Source organism: Bufo gargarizans, chromosome 9 (genome assembly GCF_014858855.1).
Source record: "Bufo gargarizans isolate SCDJY-AF-19 chromosome 9, ASM1485885v1, whole genome shotgun sequence".
NCBI classification, from domain to species: Eukaryota; Metazoa; Chordata; class Amphibia; order Anura; family Bufonidae; genus Bufo; species Bufo gargarizans.
Window position 1 is genome coordinate 169,258,162 of NC_058088.1, and position 24,314 is coordinate 169,282,475.

Here is a 24,314-nt window from a genome sequence, read left to right on the forward strand (position 1 = left end):
GGATAGGATCTGTATATTAGTGGCAAAGATGGGATCAGATCATGTCCTAAGGACTCTCTCCAAATTGTCTACTGATTCTGTGCAGTAAGTTAGGTGCTGCCCTTAGGAATAATCAGTGGAAAGGGAAAGATTGGGGGGGGGGAGCGTCTTGTACGGCATGTGATCCAGGAAGTACCCGCAACGTACATCAGGGAATGCAGCGCTGGCCCAATAGGACTGTTAAAGTGCGTAATCACATGAAGGGAGGGCTAAAAGGAATTTTAAAAATAAGGATAACTCTTTTTAAAATTGTTTTTGCACCATTCTGACGCGGAAACCTGCCAGGTGTCTATAGACAATGTCCACCACCAGGGCTTGTCCATAAAAGTGTAGGTGATGTGGAATCAGAGTGCACACTGTCATTCATATGTACCTGCTTATTAAGGTGTATGTGAGCACAGGAAGCAATAATTATTTTATGAGAGGCACTGCAAACACCATAGTTTAGGTGGCCTTGGTTTTTACAGGTTTTTATTGTATGTGTAAAGTTTTCAGGAAGAACTAGGTCATAGGATCACCATCTTGGTGGCACAAATACATCTGGGTTAGACTAATTCCTGGCACCAAGAACTTTTTAATAGTTCAGAGGATTGTCGTTCAGACTGACCTCAACCAGCTTTACTTTGCTTCTCATACAGACAAAGCATCAACACAACCAAGAAAATCAAAGGCTGACCACTAAATATCTCCCTAGCTGTCGGGATGTAGGCCTACTGTCCAAAGTCTCAAAAACAAGTCAGCTGAACATACTAGAGTTCTTGTCTCCTGCAGGCTAGCTAGCATCGCCTGCTGTGATGAACTGTCGCAGTAGCTCATCCCTTTCGTTTGGTTTTGATACTTCATATTACACCTGCCCTAATGATATTCTGTCAGTCACAGGCAAAGTTATCTTTGTACAATAATTGAGGAACATGTTGTCATTTTTGGGGAAGCAATTCCCTTGCATCAGCGATCTGTTCTTGAAAAATGTGCACGAAGTCCTGCACTTTTATTTTAGCTTTAGCTTTGGTCCTGACACTATTCACAGTCAGGGCAGAGCAGAGCGGGTGTCTGGATGAAGACCAGGGAGCGGTGAGTACACTCAGCGTGAGCAGCACTACATGCACCGCTTCCTGCACCACCTGCATACTAATGAGCACTATTATGTTCTTTATAAGACGCACTGCCATTTTCCTCCCACTTTTAGGCCAAAAAGTGCGTCTTATTAAGTGAAAAATATAATAGACGCAACCATCCATAACTGGCCATAGCAAAAACATAATTATTGGTAAGGAGGTCATTGAGATCTTGTTACTTCCTTCCAGGAATAATTCCTCTAAAGTACTACTGTTTCTGCTGTGGCCTGTACAGGAAATAACAACTTGGCATTTTTTTTGTCTCCTTTAGACTTTTTGTCATCTTCTATATGTCATCCCTTGAGAAATTACTTTTTTTTTTTCTATTTGAGAAATGCAAGAGTTTGTATGTTGGATTGTAGCTATCTCAGTACTAATTTCCTACTTGTCCATGTCACGTTGCAGGTTTCTCAGACAACAGATGGCCTGGATGCAGATCTTTGGAAAGATGGTTTATTTAAGTCCAAGGTGACAAGATATCTTTGCTTCACGAGAGTTTTCTCAAGAGAAAATGTAAGTTTGAACAACTACTGATGACCCAGTTTCCTCTCATTAGCTGTCCGCTACTCACCTTCTTCTGGTTCTTCCTTCCACAGAGCCATTTAGGGAATGTCTTGGTAGACATGAAATTGATTGATATAAAGGACACGTTACCTGTTGGCTTTATACCCATCCAAGAGACAGTTGACACACGTAAGTATTTGTCAGTCTTAAAAATGAAAATATAACTAAATATAAAATAAAAGCACAAAATAAAATGTAAAAAGTCCCAAACCAGTGTTCCACTTGGAGCGCTGCAGGTTTGTCGTGCGGTGGGTACCTTTCACACACAGTCTGCAAAAATGATATAAAATCACGCTGCTCAAATCCAACAGTAGAAAATCGCGCCCACCGAGAGTTCCTCGGATATGGTCGGTTCCTGGTTGGGTAACCTAGACTTCCTCAATCATAAGGGAAACGGCCCGACATAGTGAAGTCCCACAAGTTCTTTATCTTACACGGTTATTTTGTAATACTCACAAATTTCCATAAAATCTCAATCATATAAAATGCATATCAGTCCTTTCGCCAAATGCCCAACCCGGGTTTCGCCTGCACTTCGTCAGAGGCATCTTAGAATCTTATGATTATAGGGGGTAAGAGCACCGAATATTGTGGAAGTCGAGGTTACCTAACCAGGAACCGACCATATCCGAGGAACTCTGTGTGGGCTTTTAAGGGCCTGATTTTCTACTGTTGGATTTGAGCAGCACGGTTTTATATAATTTTTACAGAAAGAATTTGTCAGTGTTGAATGTCCTAAAATAGCTTTAGTTAGATTGTGGTTTCCATTGAAGACCAACATGGGTAAAATAAACATCAGAACATTTTTCAGAATTTGGACTTTGAAGTTATCTTAGACATTGCTGCTTCAGTCATTGCTGTCCAAGTGTTGGCTTAACTGGTTGGAGGTCCAATTCCTTGCATCCTCATCAGCTGAGCGAAACGGATATGTAGAGTTGTGTCTGTGAAATAGTGTCTGTGAAATAGTCCTTCAGTAGATGGTTTAATAAATGTTCAACCATCAGCCTACTTCCCTCTAATGTCCAGGGCCACCTTTAGACAGCAAGCCTGCAAGCACTGAAGGAAATGTTTTTGGAATCTTAAATTTTAGTTGACCATACCTGGCTTTTTTTTAATTTTTTCTTTTTATTCCTATAGAGGAAGTTGCCTTTCGAAAAAAGCGTCTGTGCATTAAGTTTATCCCAAGAGACTCCACGGAGGCTGCCATCTGTGACATCCGCATCCTGAGCCGCTCAAAACAGGCCCCACCTCAGTATACGTTCATAGGGTGAGTATGATTGGTTTGAAGACTTCTGCAATGCCATGCCTGCATATTGCCTCGTACGCTGGTACCAAAAAATCCACTTGGCGATTTCCAGAAGTTTTAATGAGCAGCTCATGGTGAAAAAGAGCGAAAAGGAACTATTATAAAAGACGCATTAAAGACTTTGGGCACCTTTTTGGAACAATTTTTTAAAGATTGCATTACTCATTACTCATTTTTTCTAATGTTCTTTTTTTATTAAAAATGTTCTGTCATTATTGTGATAGACTGATTTTTAACCACATATATTTGTAGACTATCCCTCCTGAGTTCCGTCAGCTGACTGCTCATGTGAAGCCTTATCTCTGATCTCCTGACCTCATAAACACTCATTATAGCTAAGATCGTATGAAACTGATAAGAATATGGTTTATGGTGGGTTTAAACGGAGCAAGGAGCAGCTGATTAACTTGAAGGAAGCGTTCCTTCCCAACAACTGGCCGCTCCTTCAGTGGGGGTGAAGAGCTGCATTTACAGTATTGCGATCGCTCGTCCTCATACGGCTGCATTATTTCTGGACAGGAGAGTGCTGTCCTCAAATGATGATTTAGGTGCCTGCAGGAACTACAGTTTCACCCAATGGATGCACTTTTTGCTCACCGGCTACACCTTTACCAAGATTGTTGGCACAAGTGTTCGCAAGAACGCTCATCCCCTGATAATGGTAGATTAAATGGTAGCTTCTTCCGCATTTCATTACAGAAGTTAGGTCGACACTGTTTGATCTTGATCCTGCTGTCATGTTCCTGAGCTCAAAATGGTCAAAGTGAAGATTCGTTCACATCTGCGTACGGGATTCTGGAGAAGCAGAATACCGGACTTGTATTTTTCCAGCAGAAAACCAGAAACTGATCCCATTATGGTGAATGAGTATCCAACGGACCCTTGCTGGGTCCAGCTATGCTGGATACGGCTATACCAGTATTCTGGCAGATGAGCACCATTTTTAATAGGGTCTTCCAGTTTTGGCAAATAAAGCATATTCGTTGCATAATGAAAAGTTATGCTTTTTTCCAAAGTAGCGTCAATATCAATTTCTCCCAGTTTTCAAGTTCTCGGTTTGCCATCAGTTGAAGGGGTTATCCGGGATGCCACAGGATCCCATTCGGCAGTTGATCCCTGCTTGGGATTACAACCCACAGCGCATATAAAGCTCTAGTGAAAGATTTAGACTCGCGTATGCGCTGCGGGTTCTAATCTTATCCATCTTGGATAACCCCTTTAATAAGAGTGTCCATTACTATGTCTAGTGAATAAAAACTTGTCCCGGTCATGTGGTGATACGTCTGTGATAACTACTGTAATGCACCCGTGTGTCTATCAAAATACCAGAAAGGAATTGTATCCATTAGACGTATGGTATGGATGACTGCAAGCAGAGATCTTGAAAGAACATTTAAAAAAAATGTATACGGAAAACTTTTTATTATAAAGTCTTATAACTTTTCATTATATGATGAGACATGTATATTTGTTAAAACCTTAATATCCCCGTAACATTTCAGCGCCGATGCACTTTTCACGGAAACCCATAACGTCACAAATTTCATCAGTCTGGCACATGAGAACTTGGAGGACTCTTCTCAGGAGATCACTGCTACCTTTAAAATATAGCTTCCTGGCATTAGAGGAAACGTTTCCCCCCAAACCACCAGGAGTGCCTGACCGTTCTACCCCTGCAGTGTCCTTATTTCTGTCGGCAGATACCTTATTTTCCAGAAATGTCCTTTTTAATCGTGGCCCGGCGCTGTATGCAAATGAACGGTTTGGAATCAAGATGGTGGGAACATTGAGAACCATCTTCAGTCGTTACTGTTGTTCCTCAGGACAGGAACGTCATCAGCATCCCTCTTGCGGGGGCCAAGGCAAGTCCACCCAGCTTCACTGCACAGACGCGCCAGATTAGGACACAGCGGCGCATGCGCAGGATCTTGGGAGGTCTGCTGAATGCGTTTCATGTCCTCATGGATGTCAATCAAGATTGATGGGGTGGGATATGGGCATAGCAAGCTTGACTTTAGTTCTCAATGTCTTCACCTTGTTAACGCCAAACCATTCATTTGCATGAGGTGCGAGCATAGATTAAAGTGGATTTATGGCAAAATGAGGCATCTGCTAAGGCAATTAAAGGGATTCTGTCACCTCAAACATTGGTGGCATATCGCTATTTCTAGAACAGGGCCCGCATGCATTCTCTGAGTTCACTTCTATGGGAGTTCTAAAACGTACTGCCAAATTTTCGGAAGTTGTAGAGAAACGAATAGAGCACGCAAGCGCGTCCACCGCTCCATTCACTTCTTTCGCACTACTAGAAATGGCCAAGACAGCGCTCATCTATTTTCAGAACTCCCATTGAAATAAATAGAGGGTGATCGCGTATGTGCAATGTGCTCTGCGTTCACTTTGGGGGCTCCGTTCTAGAGAGAGGTGTGGGTCCCGCATCTGTCTGACATACATAGGTAGCATATCCTAGCAAAAAGGCCACCCATGTCTGAGATGAGACAACCCTTTTAAAGGGGTTATCCAAGAAATGATAATGATGACCTATCCTCAAGATAGGTTATCATTCTCACATCGGTGGAGGTCCAAGTCCCGGCACCCCCCGCGATCAGCTGTGTCAAGGAGCAGCCATGCTAACTGCGTGCAGCCGGCTCGCAGCAACTTTCCGAGCATGGCGCTGTACATTGTATGACTGCATGCTATTGCAGCTCAGCTCCATTGACTTGAACTAGGCCATGTGACAGGTGTGCAGTGACATCATATGGCCTAGGAAGAGGCTGCGGCGCTCATGGAGAGCCGGCAGGGGTTCCGGGTGTTGGACCCCCACCAATCCGATATTGAAGACCTATCCAGACGATATCAATTTCTGGATAACCCCTTTAAGGATACCACCATGCACAAGAAGAGCAGAATGGTTGGGTACCCCTGGTGGCTTGAAAGGTAATATCCAGCTGACTGGTTCCCCTTAAATCACCTTTTGAGGTAACCTTTTGCTTTGGGCGTTTTGAATTGAAGATTTTGATGACAAAAGGGTTAAATATTTGTGGTAATGATTTTGAAGAACTGATCTGCCCGTACTCGGGTTTCTTTGTCTACAATCAGAATATGTTTAAAGACCAGAGTCGGTCAACTGTGACAAATATGCAGTAAGGAAGGGGCACATCCTTCTACTCAGCCTTAGGAAGGGAAAGGCTGAAGGTTTGTACATTAACTCTTAATTCACCTGCACCATGTCTTAATTTGTTCTTAATCCGTCGTACAGGGAGCTGAACAGTATGGGCATCTGGTATCGAATGGGGAGAGTTCCACGGGCTCCAGAGTCTCCACAACCTTCAACGCCTTCATCCCCATCTGCAGTGGTCACATCTGCATCTGCTCCAAACCTCCCAAGGTGATCTCCTCTCTCCTTATTAGCTGTGTTGTGTGATTTAAGATTTAAATGGAAGCCAGCTTGGCGACTAGTCTACTTTCACACTCGCGTTTTGGCTTTCCGTTTCTGAGATCCGTTCAGGGCTCTCACACGCGGTCCAAAACGGGTCAGTTTTGCCCTAATGCATTCTGAATGGAAAAGGATCCGCTCAGAATACATCAGTTTGCCTCCGTTCCGTCTCCATTCTGCTCTGGAGGCAGCTGCTTGCAGCGTTTTGATGTCCGTCTGATGAAACTGATCCAAACGGATCCGTCCTGGCACACAATGTGAATCAGAGGACGGATCCGTTTTCACTGACACAATCTGGCACAACAGAAAACAGATCCGTCCTCCATTGAATTTCAATGGTGTTCAAGACGGATCCAACTTGGTTATTTTAAAGATGATATAAACGGATCCGTTCTGAACGGATGCAGACGGTTGTATTATCTGAACGGATCCGTCCATGACTGATCCGTACAAAACGCGAGTGTGAAAGTAGCCTTAGTTGTTATTGGAATCGGTGATCGAGCCGGTAAATTGAGGAAGTGCCAGGTCGTCTGTTAGCTAGCTTTCCATTCTGGCTCATAGAGGGAAGTTTTGAGCATGGTTAGGCTAGTTTCACACTTGCGGCAGGACGGATCCGACAGGCTATTCACCATGTCGGATCCGTCCTGCGGCTATTTCGCCGTGCCCGCGGACCGCCGCTCCGTCCCCATTGACTATAATGGGGATGGGGGCGGAGCTCCGGCGCAGCACGGCGGTGCACGGAGAAAGCTGCCGGACTAAAAAGCCTGACATGCAGTAATTTTAGTCCGGCGGCCTTTCTCCGTGCACCGCCGTGCTGCGCCGGAGCTCCGCCCCCGTCCCCATTATAGTCAATGGGGACGGAGCGGCGGTCCGGCGGCACGGCGAAATAGCCGCAGGACGGATCCGACATGGTGAACAGCCTGTCGGATCCGTCCTGCCGCAAGTGTGAAAGTACCCTAACTCCCTCTGTGATGTCCATATGCATTAGTCGTTCATATGGACAGGGGTGGTCATCTTTAGACAACCCATTTATTACCCCTGTACTGTAACTTTTAAAGGAGTTATGCCATGATTGATGTAAAAAATCTGACATCATATAGTACATGACAATCTCTTTCTGACAAAGCTAGAACCAGCCCTGCACCTCGCATGGGTCCAGAGATCTCCTCATTCATTGTTTCTGTTGTTCTGCTAGATGTATTTCAACCTGGTAGCTGAGGGATTGTGTCCTTTTTAAACTGAGCGCGTGCGACCACCCACCTTAATGAGAAGGACAGCTAAATAAAGAAAAGAACAAACAGCAGGTGGCGCTATACAGATACATTTTTATTAAATAACTCTGCATGTAAATAAAAATTTTGCATAGCCACAATGAGAAAAGTATTCAGATCCAGGTGGTGCAGGTTTGAAAAATGTATAATTTTTTTCATGGCATAAACCCTTTAATTTTCTGTGGAATTCTAACCCATGGTTTGGAGAAATACTGACCTAAGTTCCCCCACACGACCAAATTTTGCGTCCGTGTCCGATCTACATTTTTTGCAGATTGCACACGGACCCATTCACTCCTATGGATCCCCCCCAACAAAACGAAAATAACGGACAGCACGCAGATGTCTTCCTTGTGCTGCCCGCAATCGTGTGTCCGTTTCGCATATTACAGAACATTTCCCATTCTGTAAAGAATAGTAATTTCTAGTGATGGGAGTGAGCACAATGCGGATCGCACATGGAAGGTGTTCATACTTTGCAGATAAGGGGTTTGTGGACTGCAGTACGGACACGGTCATGAGGCCTAAAGGGAATGTGTCATCAAATGAGCTACAATTTAAAGGGGTTCTCCAGGCTTTTAATATTGATGATCTGTCCTCCGGATAGGTCATTAATATCAGATAGGCGACACCTGGCACCCCTGCTGATCAGCTGTATGAAGGGAAGGTGCTCGCATTGGACTCGTGCTGTCTCTCTTCCTGCTCGCCATAGACATAGCAGGAAGAGAGAAGGGGGACGGCACGTGCACACAGCTTCATACAGCTAATGTCGGGGGTGCCGGATCCCTGAGGATAGGTCAACAATATTTAAAGCCCAGAGAACCCTTTTAAAGCATACGTGACAACTTTTGAAGGTTTGCCTCTAGGAGGCGGAGAGCTGTGGCATGATGACCTATTTGGTCACTGCCCCTCCATCTACCAGTATGTTATAGGTAGGAGCATCAGCCAAAGTTGACATTAGGCTGGTTGAGTGGGCGTGGCTACAATTATCATAAAAATGGCCCTCAAATGTTTTTTATTTAAAGATTTGTGCGTAATCATGGGGTTTTCCAGCAAAACAGAAGATTATTGGGAGTGTGAGGTGTCGAACAGATATTGATGGCTTTCAGTATAAAAGAAAGGGTCAGCCACTTTAAAATTACAATATATTGGCCCACCAATTTACAAATTTTGTAAGATTTTTTTTTAAAATTATTTTTAGGTCACTATCTGTATTTAAAAATATAAAAATAATTAATTCAAATGCTTAAATTATGCAGCCTTCACTCTGGCAATTAAGCCTCACAATAGGCTGACTCCTGTCCTTCCTTTTCTGCCCATATCATTTTCAGCAGTCACCTCATTATCATCACTGGTGGGATTACAATGAAAGATAACACCGGATACACCATTCTCAATAGGTGATGATCACAGCTCATCTCCTCCCCTTCATTGAAAATGTCACAGAGCAAGCCCAAAATACATGCCCATAGAGGCTGTTGAGCCCTCGCCAGACTCCAGGTTCCTATGGTCCATGTGGCTGTTGACACTGAGGCAGATCGGATCCCCCCATAATCATCATGTACAGAAAATAGGAGAGGCCTGTCTCATTTCCCATTTTCTCCGCCTGGTTTAGGCGTAGAAAATGGTCTATATGTAAGAGAGCAAGGAAGCTATATAACTGCGGCAGATCCACCGCCAGTGCAGGGCCTTATTAAGACCACTGATCTTAATGAATGTGCCCCAGTGTTTTAGTATCATCCAAGACAGCCACTTTCAAAGTGCACACCTTGGAGTGAATTGGCCTAAGGGTCATGATCAGGGTTTGGAAGTAAATGCTAAATCTGCCTGTCGTGGGTGATGGAGGGGGCCCATAGTAATCTATAAAGTGGGATTCCTATATTGATGACCTGTCCTCAGGATAGCTCATCATTATCTGATCGATGGAGGTCTGACACCCAACACGGCCACTGATCAGCTGCTTGAAGAGGACAGCGCCATACATTGTATAGTGGCTGTGCTTGGTATTGCAGCCCAGTTCTATTCGCTTGAATGGGACTGAGCTGCACATAGGTCATGTGGCTGATGAACGTGATATCACTGGCCTAGGAAAAGATTCCCAAGTCCCAGTGTACAGGCCACACCTTTACCCATTGACAAACCATAGACTTTTTATGTAAAAACGTTAAATTTTTGCAATTTTTAGAATGGGAGATGAATACTGTCTCGCACCTTCCTGATCTCTGCATGGCGTAATCCAGTCCGGGTAACGCTCCTACAATTTAAGCGTGTATAAAAGGACTCATTATTCATCATTGATCAGTTAACGGCGGCTCATCGCCTAGAAGTGAGACGCGCCATCCTCCGCAGGATTGAATTGGCATCTCTATCCTTCTCGAATAACCTGATTCATCTTGGACTTCATGTCTCGATGCAGTTTACGGCTTTGCCGGGAAATTGAATCAGTTTTGTTTTACTCGACAAATAAAACAAGCGTCAGAATAAAATGTATTGTAATCTGGTTGAGTTAAAACGCGCCGTGTTCTGCGGAATAATTGAAGGTTCAATTAATGGGGTACGGTAAAACCTGTCTGTCTGTCTGCAGATGTATGACATCGCTTGGCGTGTGTGTAATGAGCGGCCGGCTCCTCTGACAAGATGTTTGTCTCTCCCAAAGTTATCATGATTTTATGAGCTGCATGGGAGACAAATGCCCTGCGCCACTTATCATGTTTGAACAGTGGGGAATATTTACTGGCGCGCTGCAGCAAGGGCTTGTGGGTATATGAATTCAGAAATGCTGATCTATATTACAGGCTTTCCAGCAACATAAAGAAAATCCCATCAGTATAGGTTTCCGGGTAGATACGCTCCACAATGTGCCTCTGGAGCAGCATACTGTGTGTGTGTGTGTGGTAGCAGTTTTCTAGGGGGACATTTTAAAGAGGACCTATCACCTGTCCTGACATGTCTGTTTTAGAACCTACTTGCATTCTCCATGTAATAAGCTTCTATTCGTATGGCTTTGTTATGCTATTCCTCTGTTATTATTACTAGAAGTTCATGAATTTGTTTCCAAAAGTCCATAATAGATCCAACTGGGAGTGTGTCCCTGCACAGTCTGATACTGGAAGCACTAATTGGGTAGTCTCAGACTGTGCCGGGACACCCCCCACCGGTAAGACCCAGTCAGTCCTTTATTGCAGACGGCTGGTAATTTATTCTTAAACTTCTGGTAGGAATAATGGAGGAATAACACAACACAGAGTTATAAGACTAGATGCTCCATAACTGTTATTACATAGGGAATGCAAATAGTTACTAAAACAGACATGTCGGGAGAGAGGGGGCAGGTTCTCTTTATCCACTTCACATATTATCACATACAGTACAGACCAAAAGTTTGGACACACCTTCTCATTCAAAGAGTTTTCTTTATTTACATGACAAAAAAGTGTGAAACAACTGCAAATATGTCATATTCTAGGTTCTTCAAAGTAGCCACCTTTTGCTTTGATTACTGCTTTGCACACTCTTGGCATTCTCTTGATGAGCTTCAAGAGGTAGTCACCTGAAATGGTCTTCCAACAGTCTTGAAGGAGTTCCTAGAGATGCTTAGCATCTCTGGGAACTCCTATGGGCGTAGTTAAGAAGCCAAACGTCAGACAATATTGGAGTTCGGACATTTTCTACCAGACTCCAGTTTACAGTCAGACCATGACCTGGAATCGATTTGAGTCAATTAGAAAATTCCTATACTACAATGACCATGCACTACGCACCCCAAAATGACCCGACATTTGACCGTCTGTTCAAGGTTAGGCCTGTCATTGACCACTTTAACACCAAGTTTGCTGAGGTGTACACCCCTGATAAAAATGTATGTGTAGATGAGTCCCTATTACTTTTCAAATAGAGGATTAGATTCCGCCAGTACCTGCCTAGCAAACGGGCAAGGTATGGCATAAAGATATACAAACTCTGTGAGAGTAGCTCCGGGTACACCCACAAGTTCCGTAGTTATTTACGAAGGGAAAGATTCCCGGATAGAACCCCCAGAATGCCCCCCTGTCCTAGGAGTTAGTGGGAAGATCGTGTGGGACTTAACTGCACCCACTGCTAGATAAGGGTTACCACCTCTATGTGGATAACTATTATACCAGCAAACCCCTGCTCAGGTCCCTAACTGCCAGGGGTACTGTGTCTTGCGGCACAATGCGCAAAAATCAGAGAGGCCTCCCTAGATCCCTGGTAGGGCAACCACTGAGAATGGGTAAAAGTAGGGCTTTCTGCAATGAGAACATGCTGGTGGGTAAGTACAAGGACAAGAGGGATGTCCTTGTACTGACCACCATCCACACTAATGCCAGCTCCTCTGCTCCTATACGAGGTAACACAACTACTACCCCCAACCAGTTTGTATCCTGGACTACAACAGGCACATGGGAGGGGTGAATCTTTCAGATCAACTTCTGAAGCCCTACAGTGCCACACGAAAAACGAAAGTGTGGTACAAATAGCTGGCCGTACACATTGTACAGATGGCAATGTGCAAAGCGTACATCCTATTTCATTTTGCAGGCCACACAGGAACTTTCCTCCAGTTCCAAGAGGTGGTTATCAAGGCCCTATTTTTTCAAACCCAGGCCTGAGAAGGTCCCAGTACTTCAGGAAGTCATGGGTCCCGTGTTGTACCAGGGCAACATTTTCCAGGTCAAGTCCCCCAGACAGCAAGGAAGGGATGGACCCAAAAAAGATGCAGGGTGTGTTCCAAAAGGGGGATAAGGAAATACACCATTTACCACTGTGAAACCTGCCCTGAAAAACCCGGCCTGTGCATGCAGGAGTGTTTCAGAATCTACCACTCATCCATGGAGTAATAATTTAATTTCATCCATGATGTACCTTGTAGTTTTACTACCTTATATCTCAGATTTTGTCCACATAGCTTACATATCCATTTTTCACCAACCACTACATATTCATTTCTGTGAAACACCTGTTAGGTCAAAAGTGCCCTTTCCACCCCTTAAACTGTTCGTATGGGGGTGCTCTTTCCAATATGGGGTCACTTCTTGGGGTTTTTAATTTCGGACCTCAGGAATTTTTTAGCATGCGACATGGCACCTAAAATCCATGTCTGTTTATTCAGGCCTGCAAAAACCATATTTTTTACTTTGCCTCTAGAGCCCTGCTGTGCGGCCGTACATAATTTTTTTTGAGCACATATGGGGTGTTGCCGTATTCAGGGGGGAAATGGGGAACAAAATGGTGGGTGCATTTGGTCTTGTTACCCTTTTGGGAAAGTGAAAAATATGGACGTAAAGCAACTTTTTTGCGAAAATCTTTTTTCATTTTTACTGCCAAGTGTTTCCTAATTCTAGGAAACACCTTTTTGAGGTCAAAGTGCTCACTACACACCTTGAAAGATTCCTTGAGGGGTGTAGTTTCCAAAATGGGGTCACTTTTTTGGGGTTCCACTGTAGGGCCACCTCAGGGTGTCTTCATATGTGACATAGCTCCCATTTACCATTCCAGCTAAATCCGCTCTCCAAAAGCCATATGATGCTCCTTCCACTCTGAAGCCTGCTGTGCGCCCATACATCAGTTTTTGAGCATACATGGGGTGTTTCTGAAAACTCCAGATTCAGGGTAATAGATTTAGAGTTTTGTTTGGCTGTTAACCCTTGGTGTGTTGCAGAAAAAATAGCTAAAAAATAAAAATCTGCTAAAAAAAAAAGTGACATTTTGAAATTGAATTCCCATTTTCCTTTAATTCTTGTGGGGCACCCAAAGGGTTAACAAAGTTTGTAAAATCTGTTTTTAATAGCTCAAATGGTGTAGTTTCTAAAATGGGGTGATTTATGGGTGGTTTCTAATATTTAAGCCCCACAAAGTGACTTCATAACTGAACTGGTCCTTAAAAATATTGGGTTTTGGAAATTTTCTTAAAATTTTAGAGATTTGCTTCCTAAGCCTTCTAACGTCAGAAAAAAATAAAGTCAAAATGATCCAAACATGAAGTAGACATATGGGGAATGTAAAGTAATAACTATTTTTGGAGGTATTACTATCTAATATAAAAGTAGAGAAATTTTAATTCGCTAATTTTATCAACTTTTTTGTATACTTGGTATTTTTTTATATATATATAAATTAAATATTTTGACTCCATTTTACCACTGTCATGAAGTACAATATGTGACGAGAAAACAATTTCAGAATGGCCTGGATAAGTCAAAGCGTTTTAAAGTTATCACCACATAAAGTGGCACGTCAGATTTGCTAAAAATGGCTTGGTCCTTAGGACTCATTCACAAAAAACTTTTTGGCGTTCCGTATACGGAACCATTCATTTCAATGGTTCAGCAAAAAAACGGAATGTACTCCGTATGCATTCCGTCTCCGTATTTCCGTTTTTCAGTTCCGTTCAAAGATAGAACATGTCCTAATTTTGCCCGCAAATCACGTTCCGTGGCTCCATTCAAGTCAATGGGTCTGCAAAAAAAAAAACGGAACACATACGGAATGTACTCCGTATGTCTTCCATATCTGTTCTGTTTTTGCAGGCACCATCTATATGTAATTACTGTATACTGTATATGCCATATGGAAAAATGGAACGGAACCGGAAACACTACTGAAACAAAAACGGATGCGTTAGAAAGGGCCCGCAAAACACTAAAAAAAGCTATACGGTCGTGTGAACGAGCCCTAAAGGTGAAAAATGGCAGGGTCCTGAAGGTGTTAAAATGCTCTGTTCATTGTAAAGTAATATATTTTGTGCGATTTACTCCGTTACACAAAGATTTTTTGAATTTTTTTTAATGTATTTTTTCATTTTAATTTTTTTTTAATAGTTGAGGTATCTTCTAACTTCTTTACAATCTGTTCTGATTGGGGTGACACTAACAGCCCATGGTGTTAAATCCCCGGTGCACCCTTGGAACAACTCTTCTTAATGTTCATGTTTGCATTAAGGTTATTGTAATTGTTTCAGTCTTCGCCTAATATGATGGAGTTTATTCTAATTACAAATGTAGAGCGGTTGTTTGTGTCAGTTTAGTTCCTCCAAATGATGATTAATTGTAAAGACTGTAATTTGAATGGAGACATGTCCCAGATTATTTCCTGAGGGGAACTAGTCTTTATACTGGTATTTGATTTGCCATATGCTCCTGCTCCATATGCAGAGGAGCGATGGAAGCTCAGAGTCTGGAAAGCGGCTTCTCGTCTTTCAGTGCAGTCACTTTTTCTTTATGTATGGGAAGCTAGATGATACGGTATCTGGGAGATTCCATTCCTCTTTTTTACAGACTGTATGCGGTCCTGTTTTTCTCATCCTCAATCCAAGTCATTTAATTAGAAATAATTGTTAAAAGCCTGATTACCTGCAGCCACCACTAGGAGGAGTTTGCTTACTGCGTACAGATTTTTATTGAATTCAGTTTATCAACAGTATGCGATAAGCTCCTGAGCTCCCTCTAGCGGCGGCTGCAGGTAGCCACCCATTTATCATTTAGCTATGCCTGTATGTTGTATTTGTAGCTCTGCATTCAAAGGGTTTTCTGGGAGTTTTACACTGGATAGGTCATCTGTTCTGCCGTTCATAAAATACGGCAAAAAGCTGTTCCATGTAAAATGTGCTCAAAAGATAAAGGGGCACTGCCTCCGACTGGAAAATGAAAAAGTTCAGTCTCAAGAAGCGTTGAAGCTTCTTTACTGTAAGAACTGTGGAATAGTCTACCTCAAGACGTGGTCACAGCAGGAACAGTGGATGGTTTGAAAAAGGCTTAGCTGAATTCTTAAAATTAACATTCATGCTTATGAAAATGTGTAGAAGTCTGGGTCTCACTCCCCTTTTCTAAAATTCAACTGGTTAAGGCAGCCTCATTGTCCTCATCATTCCACCTCCAACGCACATCTCCAACGCACTCGCCACTCTAATACAGGCAAGTTCATACACATCCCTCCAGGGATTGTGATGCCTTACCCACTGACCCTATGAGCGCCTTCTCCCTCTTGGCGTTTCACGCTTTTCTAAAATTCACAACCCTACCCATTCTTTGGTAGAACTTGGACTGATGTTTTTTTTTCCCCCAACGGTATGAACGATATGACTTCTCACTGGCAGTACTGGTATTAGATGGACTGTTGTATGTTCTTACATTACTGGCACTGGTATTAATCATGCTGTATACTTCTCCTTTCAGACATATATCTCTGACGCTTCCTGCCACATTCCGAGGTAGAAATAATACCCGTCCAGACTTTGAAAATCAGCAGTCCAACCTGTATGCAATATCAGGTAAGCCCGTGCCATCAGCTGATTATTACAGAGGTGTAATGCTGTAATAATGCTTGCCAGTGACTTGGCCTACATGATGATTTTGTTTTTACAGTTGTTTTTTTTTATAGATTTTGTGTTAGTTTTCTTAATTGGTATTTTGCTTGTTATTGAAGTGGGACAAATTCTGGTCAGAAGAAATGAATCACGGGAATGTAAAAATACATGGATAATAGCCATCATCAGAACCTCTCTATGACTTCTGACACCCGACAACTGCCTGTCCTTTTCTCCTCTTTGTTCCACCACCATCTCCATGGCCCAGCATATTTCACTTGGCTATGTATTTTATATTAATAACTTTCTTTTATTGGGAAAACAGTCCATGACACAAAGCAATGTATTCTTACTGTGGTTCTGCTGTAGATTGAACATTCCTTTCATAGTACTTTTCTCCAGGTGCTCCAGAACCTCATAACATGCTCTTACTTCTGCAGAACCTAATTCATGCCCTTTCTGCTCCAGAACGTCCATAACTTCATAACCTATATTGTACTGCTGTAGAACCTCCGTACACATGCCCTTACTGCTCAAGAATGTCATAACATATACTTGTACTGCTGTAGAACCTCATGACACATGATCTTACTGCTGCAGAACCTCATAACACATGCCCTTACTCCTGTAGAACCTCATAACACATGCCCTTACTCCTGTAGAACCTCATAACACATGCCCTTACTCCTGTAGAACCTCATAACACATGCCCTTACTGCTGCAGAACCTCATAACACATGCCCTTACTGCTGCAGAGCCTCATAACACATGCCCTTACTGCTGCAGAGCCTCATAACACATGCCCTTACTGCTGCAGAACCTCATAACACATGCCCTTACTCCTGTAGAACCTCATAACACATGCCCTTACTCCTGTAGAACCTCATAACATGCTCTTACTTCTGCAGAACCTAATTCATGCCCTTTCTGCTCCAGAACGTCCATAACTTCATAACATATATCGTACTGCTGTAGAACCTCCGTACACATGCCCTTACTCCTGTAGAACCTCATAACACATACTTGTACTGCTGTAGAACCTCATGACACATGCCCTTACTGCTGTAGAACCTCCTTACACATGCCCTTACTCCTGTAGAACCTCATAACACATGCCCTTACTCCTGTAGAACCTCATAACACATGATCTTACTGCTGTAGAACCTCCTTACACAAGCCCTTACTGCTGCAGAACCTCTTTACACATGCCCTTACTGCTGCAGACCCTCCTTACACATGCCCTTACTGCTGCAGACCCTCCTTACACATGCCCTTACTCCTGTAGAACCTCATAACACATGCCCTTACTGCTGCAGAACCTCCTTACACATGCCCTTACTCCTGTAGAACCTCATAACACATACTTGTACTGCTGTAGAACCTCATGACACATGCCCTTACTGCTGTAGAACCTCCTTACACATGCCCTCACTCCTGTAGAACCTCATAACACATGATCTTACTGCTGTAGAACCTCCTTACACAAGCCCTTACTGCTGCAGAACCTCTTTACACATGCCCTTACTGCTGTAGAACCTCATAACACGTGCCCTTACTGCCGCAGAACCTCCTTACACATGATCTTACTGCTGCCGAACCTCCTTACACATGATCTTACTGCTGCAGAACCTCCTTACACATGCCCTTACTGCTGCAGACCCTCCTTACACATGCCCTTACTGCTGCAGACCCTCCTTACACATGCCCTTACTCCTGTAGAACCTCATAACACATGCCCTTACTGCTGCAGAACCTCTTTACACATGCCCTTACTGCTGCAGAACCTCCTTAGACATGCCCTTACTGCTGCAGAACCTCCTTAGACATGCCCTTACTGCTGCAGAACCTCCTTAGACATGCCCTTACTGCTGCAGAACCTCCTTAGACATGCCCTTACTGCTGCAGAACCTCCTTAGACATGCCCTTACTGCTGCAGAACCTCCTTAGACATGCCCTTACTGCTGCAGAACCTCTTTCAGAAAAGTTAGAGAAGCTTCATGTTTTTTCAGTCATGGTCATGAAGCTCCACAGTCTACTTCCAAAATAGGTTATTGTTCTATTATTCAGCACAATGTAAACTACTATAAAAGTCTCATGTCTGTGGTCACATGATTATTTGTGTGTTAAATTCCCAATTGACTTCTACTGTCCCATATAACGTTCTTGTTGGATTGTCCTGTATACCCTGTGTAGATGTATTTGCTGTAAGTCTTGTCTTAAGGAATGAATGCTTCTATAATTGAAAACATAAAAATGACACGTACTGTACATTGCAATTAGAACTTTCATGCATATGTTATTCTTGCAAACAAGTACATTTTAAGGCTACTTTCACATTCTCGTTTTGTGCGGAACCGTCATGGTCAGATCCGTTCAGATACTACAACCGTCTGCATCCGTTCAGAACGGATCCGTTTGTATTATCTTTAACATATCCAAGACGGATCCGTCATGAACACCATTGAAAGTCAAAGGGAGACGGATCCGTTTTCTATTGTGTCATAGAAAACGGATCCGTCCCCATTTGGCTCAGTTTCATCAGACGGACACCAAAATGCTGCAAGCAACGTTTTGGTGTCTGTCTCCAAAGCGGAATGGAGACTGAACTAATGCATTTTAAGCGGATCCTTTTCCATTCAGAATGCTGATCCGTTTTGGACCACTTGTGAGAGCCCTGAACGGATCTCGCAAACGGAAAGCCAAAACGCCAGTGTGAAAGACTAAGAAGAAAAAAAAGGTCACACTTTTGCTGCAGTTGTGCAGTATTCAGACACTGGAGCGCCCCCTAGTGTACAAAGACAGGTACTTCTTGTATCTGCTGTCTATATGGACCATAGTGGTGGAAAAGAATATCAGGATACGGCATATGCACATAAAAAGAGGTGCCAAATTTTTCTTTAGGCTGCCAGAATAGTACCATATGCATTGCAGACCTGCTTTTAGTAGTGAACACAGGCTTTCAGGCAGCTCTGTTGAATATAGTAGGAGTGATAGTCCTGTCAGTATCTTCCATCTGTCTGCACATAAACTGCAATTGTAGCTTTAAAAAAAAATTCCTGCAACCACTAAATACAAATGTAAAAATTATTTATATGTGTGTGTGTGTATATTTTTATTTTGGAGTAGACTTTGTTGATTCACAAAACTTAAAGGGACTCTGTGACCGGAAGCCTCGCTAATAAACCAGGCACAATGCCTTGTAGGGCTCGATGAGCAGAATGTAATGATACATCTCCGGCATTGCTGGAAGTTTGTAAGGCTCCATCCAGCCCCATTCACTATAATACAGCCTAAGGCCCCTTTCACACTGACGGGGTTTTTTTTCTGTTTTGCGGGCCGTTTTTTTTGTTCCGTATACAGAACCATTCATTTCAATGGGTCTGCAAAAAATGCATTGTGTTTCCGTATCTCCGTTCCGTGCAGAGATAGAACATGTCCTATATTTGGGCGCAAATCACGTTCCGTGGCTCCATTGAAGTCAATGGGTCCGCAAAAAAAAACTAAACGGGATGCATCCGTATGTCTTCCGTATCCGTTCCGGTTTTTGCGGAACCATCTATTGAAAATGTTATGCCCAGCCCAATTTGTTCTATGTAATTACTGTATATACCATACGGAAAAACGGAACCGAAACGCAACGGATCCGTGAAAAATGGACCGCAAACCACTGAAATAGCCATACGGTAGTGTGAAAGAGGCCTTAAAGGGATTGTCTCATTACGGACAATTGGGGCAAATCACTAGGATATGCCCCCTTTGTCTTATAGGTGCGGGGTCCCATCTTTGGGACCCATACGTATATTGGGAACGGAGCCCCGAACCAAGCGAGCTCCACATAGAAGTGAATGAGAGCGGACTGCGCATGACCAGCCACCGCTCCCATTTACTTCTATGGGCCCGACAGAAATAGCCGATCCAGCGCTCGGCTATTTTCGGCAGCCCCATAAAAAATGAATGGAGGGTGGCTTCGCATGCACAGTGCACCATCCACTACTTTCCCGATATAGGTGCAGGTGCCCGCGATGGGACCCACACTGATAAGACAATGGGGGCATATGCTAGCGATATGCCCCCATTGTCTGTGATGAGACAATCCCTTTAATAACTTGTGGCAATGTGGAGTGTGCAGAGGTCCCGTCAGGGAACAGCCTGCTGGATCTAGGACGCTAGTCTTCAACTAACCTTAAAGTGCGTTTCCTTATTCTGGGGGAAAAAAAGTTTTTTCAGTCCATATGCAAATCTGCAGCTAAGTGCACCGAGGGTGTGTTCAAGCTACTCAGTGCACCTGAGAGTGTTCAAGCTACTTGCTCCTCTTGCTTCCTCTGCCAGCCCCTCCCTTTTTTTTTGTTATTGACAGCCAAAGTCCTGCATAGACATGTCACCTGGCCCTGTCAATCAAGACGGAAGGAGGTTCTGGCACAGGAGGGAGGAGGAACAAAGGGTGCACAGTGTGACTTAGGCCCACCCTCTGTGCACTTGACTGCTCATTTGCATATCGACTAAAAGTACTTTTTCTCCAGAATGAAACAACGGATCGCTAAGTGACAGTTATTCCTACTAGGCACTCTGCCTGGTTTAACCACGAATCTCCTGGTGATGGACTTCCTTTAAGAGCTTATGTTGGAAACGTGCAGCATGTTCTCCATTCATGCTGTCAGATGGATGGAAACCTCAATTTGACCTCACTGGGGTACGTTGGGCACGGTTTGGATCCATCACAGCATCATAGACAAGTTTTAAAAAAATGTTTTTGCATTGCGGCATCCCAGGACCCATAACTTTATTTTTTATTTTTTTCTGTCTACAGAGCTGTGTGAGGGCTTGTAGTTCGTTTAGGGATAGATAACACATAATTGCTTTTTTATCTATTGTTGGGGTAAAAAAAGAAACGGCAATTCTGGCTTTTTTTTTTTTACGAAGTTCGCCATATGGGATAAATTACATAATTGTGTAATGCTGGTTGTTGTGGACGCTGCAATACCACATATGTGGAGGGGAATTTATTTTTGCAATTTTTTTTTCCAATGACAAACTTTTTTTTTTTTCAATGGAAAAAAGGTGTATTTTTTTAAAACTTTTTTGTTTAATAAAACGTAAACTTCTTTTTTTTTTTTTACCATTTACTAGTCCCACAAGGGTACTGTAACAGGCGATCTTTTGATCGCTTTTATTAGGGATCGACCGACTATCGGAGTTACCGATATTATCTCCCGATATTCATGATTTTTAAAGATATCAGTATCGCCATCTAACCTTGCCGATAATGTGTCCAGCGCGCTATCATAGAACATGAGCACGCTACTGTCAGTGCGCTTATGTTCCCTCAGCAGCACAGGGGAGAAGGAGTCACTCTCTCCCTCCCCCCTGTGCTGCGCTGCCAATGAGGAGAGACAGGAGGAGGAGGGGCGGGCACAATGCGCCACCAATGATAATTAATGTCTAATACATATACAGGAGGCGGTGCCCAACCTATATGACAGGAAGCTGTGATCACAGAGGCAGGGTGCTGGCTATATGATTCTGCGCCGACACACCCGCTTCGTGTATGAAACATTAATTATCATTGGGGGAGCAGTGCTCCACCCCCCAGTATTAAAAACATTGGTGGCGCCGTGCACCCTTCCCCCCCAACCCCCAAGTGTTAAAATTATTGGTGGCGCAGTGCTCCCCCCCCAAGCCCCCCAGTATTAAAGTCATTGGTGGCAGTGGCCACAGGGTCCCCTCTCCCCTCCTCCTCACTGGTGGTGCAGTGGCAGCTTCTGATCAGAGCCCCAGCAGTGTAATCCTGGGGCTCCGATCGGTTACCATGGAAGCCAGGACGCTACTGAAGCCCTGGCTGCCATGGTAACCTCCCTGCTGCTGTGTGCATATGGCTGCCATGGTAACCTCCCTGCTGCTGTGTGCACTATGCACAGGACAGCAGGGAGAGTGTGAAGTCCTAATAACCCTAATAGAGCTCGATCAGGGTGAATATGACAAGGGACTAAAAGATCCCAGGTTCTAGCCCCTAAGGGGGGAGATAGTCAGTCAGTCAGTCAGTCAGTCAGTCAGTCAGTCAGTCAGTCATTAAATAAAAAGTTAAAAAATAACCACCAAAATATTAAGTATAAATCACCCCTTTTCCCAATTTTACATATAAAATATATAAACAAATAAATAAACATAACATATTGCCATGTCTGAAAAGTTCAAACTATTAAAATAAATAAATAATTAAAATCTCCTATGTGGGGAACGCCGTAACAAACCATTTTTTTCAAAAATGAAAATACACAGAATATCGGTATAAGTTATCTGTTATCGGCCTGAAAGTTCACAAAGTTCAATATCTGTCGATCCCTAGCGTCTATAATGCATTGTGCAGCCTATGCTATACAGTGCATTACACCGTCAGTGTTATACTTAGTCACCATCAGAGTGGGCCAGAGAGGCGCACTTCATTAGGTCCTAGGCTGCCGTGCACAGATATCGGCGCAATCTCGTTCGTGGGGGGCCGATGGGAAACGGAGGGAGTCTGCTTCCTCTGTAACCACTTAGATGCTTCGGTCACGTGCCATCTAAGGGGCTAAACTGCCCTGAGCAGAGCTTCTGCCGATCCAGTCCGTTAGACCATGACACCGGCTCTCGTGTGAGAGCAGAGCCCACATTTTCTGCTGTACAGGAGACCCACGCATTGCTTATCCTAGACCGCTGTAAAAAGACGGCGGCCTAAAATAAAGCTCGTTAATGACCACCGTAAAAACACGTATCGGCGTTCATTAAAGGGTAAAAGGAGCGCTGATCGACTTGTATGTAATCAGATTGCCACTCATTTATTGCTTTACTCCTTATTGTACATTATCTAGAAATTGAGACTGGATTTGCTGAGTGAGCAGTTGGGCAAGAGTCAGGCGAGGAGGTCACCAGCTTCATGTGGAACTGGAGCAAATTTTGTTAGAGAGTTTTCTGTTTGAAAAGACAAATTGTCTGTCAGGATAAAGTGTATAGTTCATATGTGGACACGGACACACCGGCTCTATTGTGTTATTTGTAAGCGGTTTTGGAGGGTAAATTTAATATCTTCTGGTTTGAGAAATGAACGGGGTTGACTTGCCTTGAAGGGTTGAAGAAGCGAGATGATGGCCCTGACTAATTGGATGAAGGTAGGTGAGCAACTTGTCCTGCAGGGGCTGCTAAAGAAAGGACCCTGTCTTGCTATAGAGGTCCATGTATTCTTTCTCCAGAGAAGTCATTCTACAGTGAACTTGTCATTACTCATTTCCATTCGATGTGAAAAGCAACAAGAGAGTTAATGGTAGGATGATGTTGCTCTGAAATGCGTTAGTGTCTTATTGTGTTCAAGTCCTCAAATCATAGCCTTGGGCGAGGTTTACACATTAGGATATTTCTCCCAATCAGGCCATCATGCTAATAATTCTTTATTGGTACTGCAGTCTAAGTTGCCCACAGATATTTTGGCTCGATAGGAAAATTATTTCCACTGGAGCAAATTAAATTTGCCAAACAGAGGTCTTCACTGATGTCACCACTTATGTGTTCTGGTGATGGATAGGATCATCTTGCTCATTTACACGCTACAGTGGACTACTATGGAATCCATTTGGGGTTAGATTATAGAAAGCCAAGGGTTCTGTTCAATTGTGGGCAAGAATAAAAAGTTTAAGTCTATGTACACCTTTTGGAGACCATTTTTGTTTATGATTAAATTTTACGCATTTGTGGCTAAAAATCATATTCTCAATTGGCCTTTATAAAAAATATTGAGCCATTCTATTTTTTATTTTTCTAGGGGCCTTATAACCCTCATCTCTAAACTACTAAAAGGTCATAAACAATTATTTAAGCCACATTCTTATCAGTAAGATAAGAACTGACATATAATGAGTGTTTAGAAGCTCAGAGAACAGAGATAAGGAGCCTATCAGCTCCCCAACTGACGTAAAAGAGAAAATCTAGAGGCTGATTCTAGAGATTCTCAGCTCTGTACAGAAAAAAGGGCTCCATATTTTTAATAAAGACCAATTGAAAATAATGATTTATCGCTCAAAATAAGTACAATGCAATAATGATAAATAAAATTGCCGCCAAAGGTGTACATAGCCTTTCATTCAGTAATCAAAGCTAATTGACCCCAAATCCCACACAGTACAGTACACTTCCTGTATAATCCCAGCACCTTTTAAGAAGGGTTCTTATCAGACAAGGTTCCTTTAGGCCTCATGTGCCAGGGACTGTTCAGTGAAAAACTGATGGTTTTTCA

General features: G+C 43.2%; 1 protein-coding gene across 3 annotated transcripts in view; it reads left to right on the forward strand.

Moving 5' to 3' along the window:
- MVB12B (multivesicular body subunit 12B) overlaps positions 1–24,314 on the forward strand; it is an 87,543-nt gene that overhangs the window by 25,378 nt on the left and 37,851 nt on the right. For all 3 annotated transcript variants that reach the window (XM_044306373.1, XM_044306371.1, XM_044306372.1), the window contains exons 3-7: positions 1,560–1,667; positions 1,751–1,847; positions 2,856–2,985; positions 6,284–6,412; positions 15,924–16,018. In XM_044306373.1, coding sequence (XP_044162308.1) covers positions 1,560–1,667; positions 1,751–1,847; positions 2,856–2,985; positions 6,284–6,412; positions 15,924–16,018 — 559 coding nt within the window. The remainder of the gene's footprint in view (positions 1–1,559; positions 1,668–1,750; positions 1,848–2,855; positions 2,986–6,283; positions 6,413–15,923; positions 16,019–24,314) is intronic.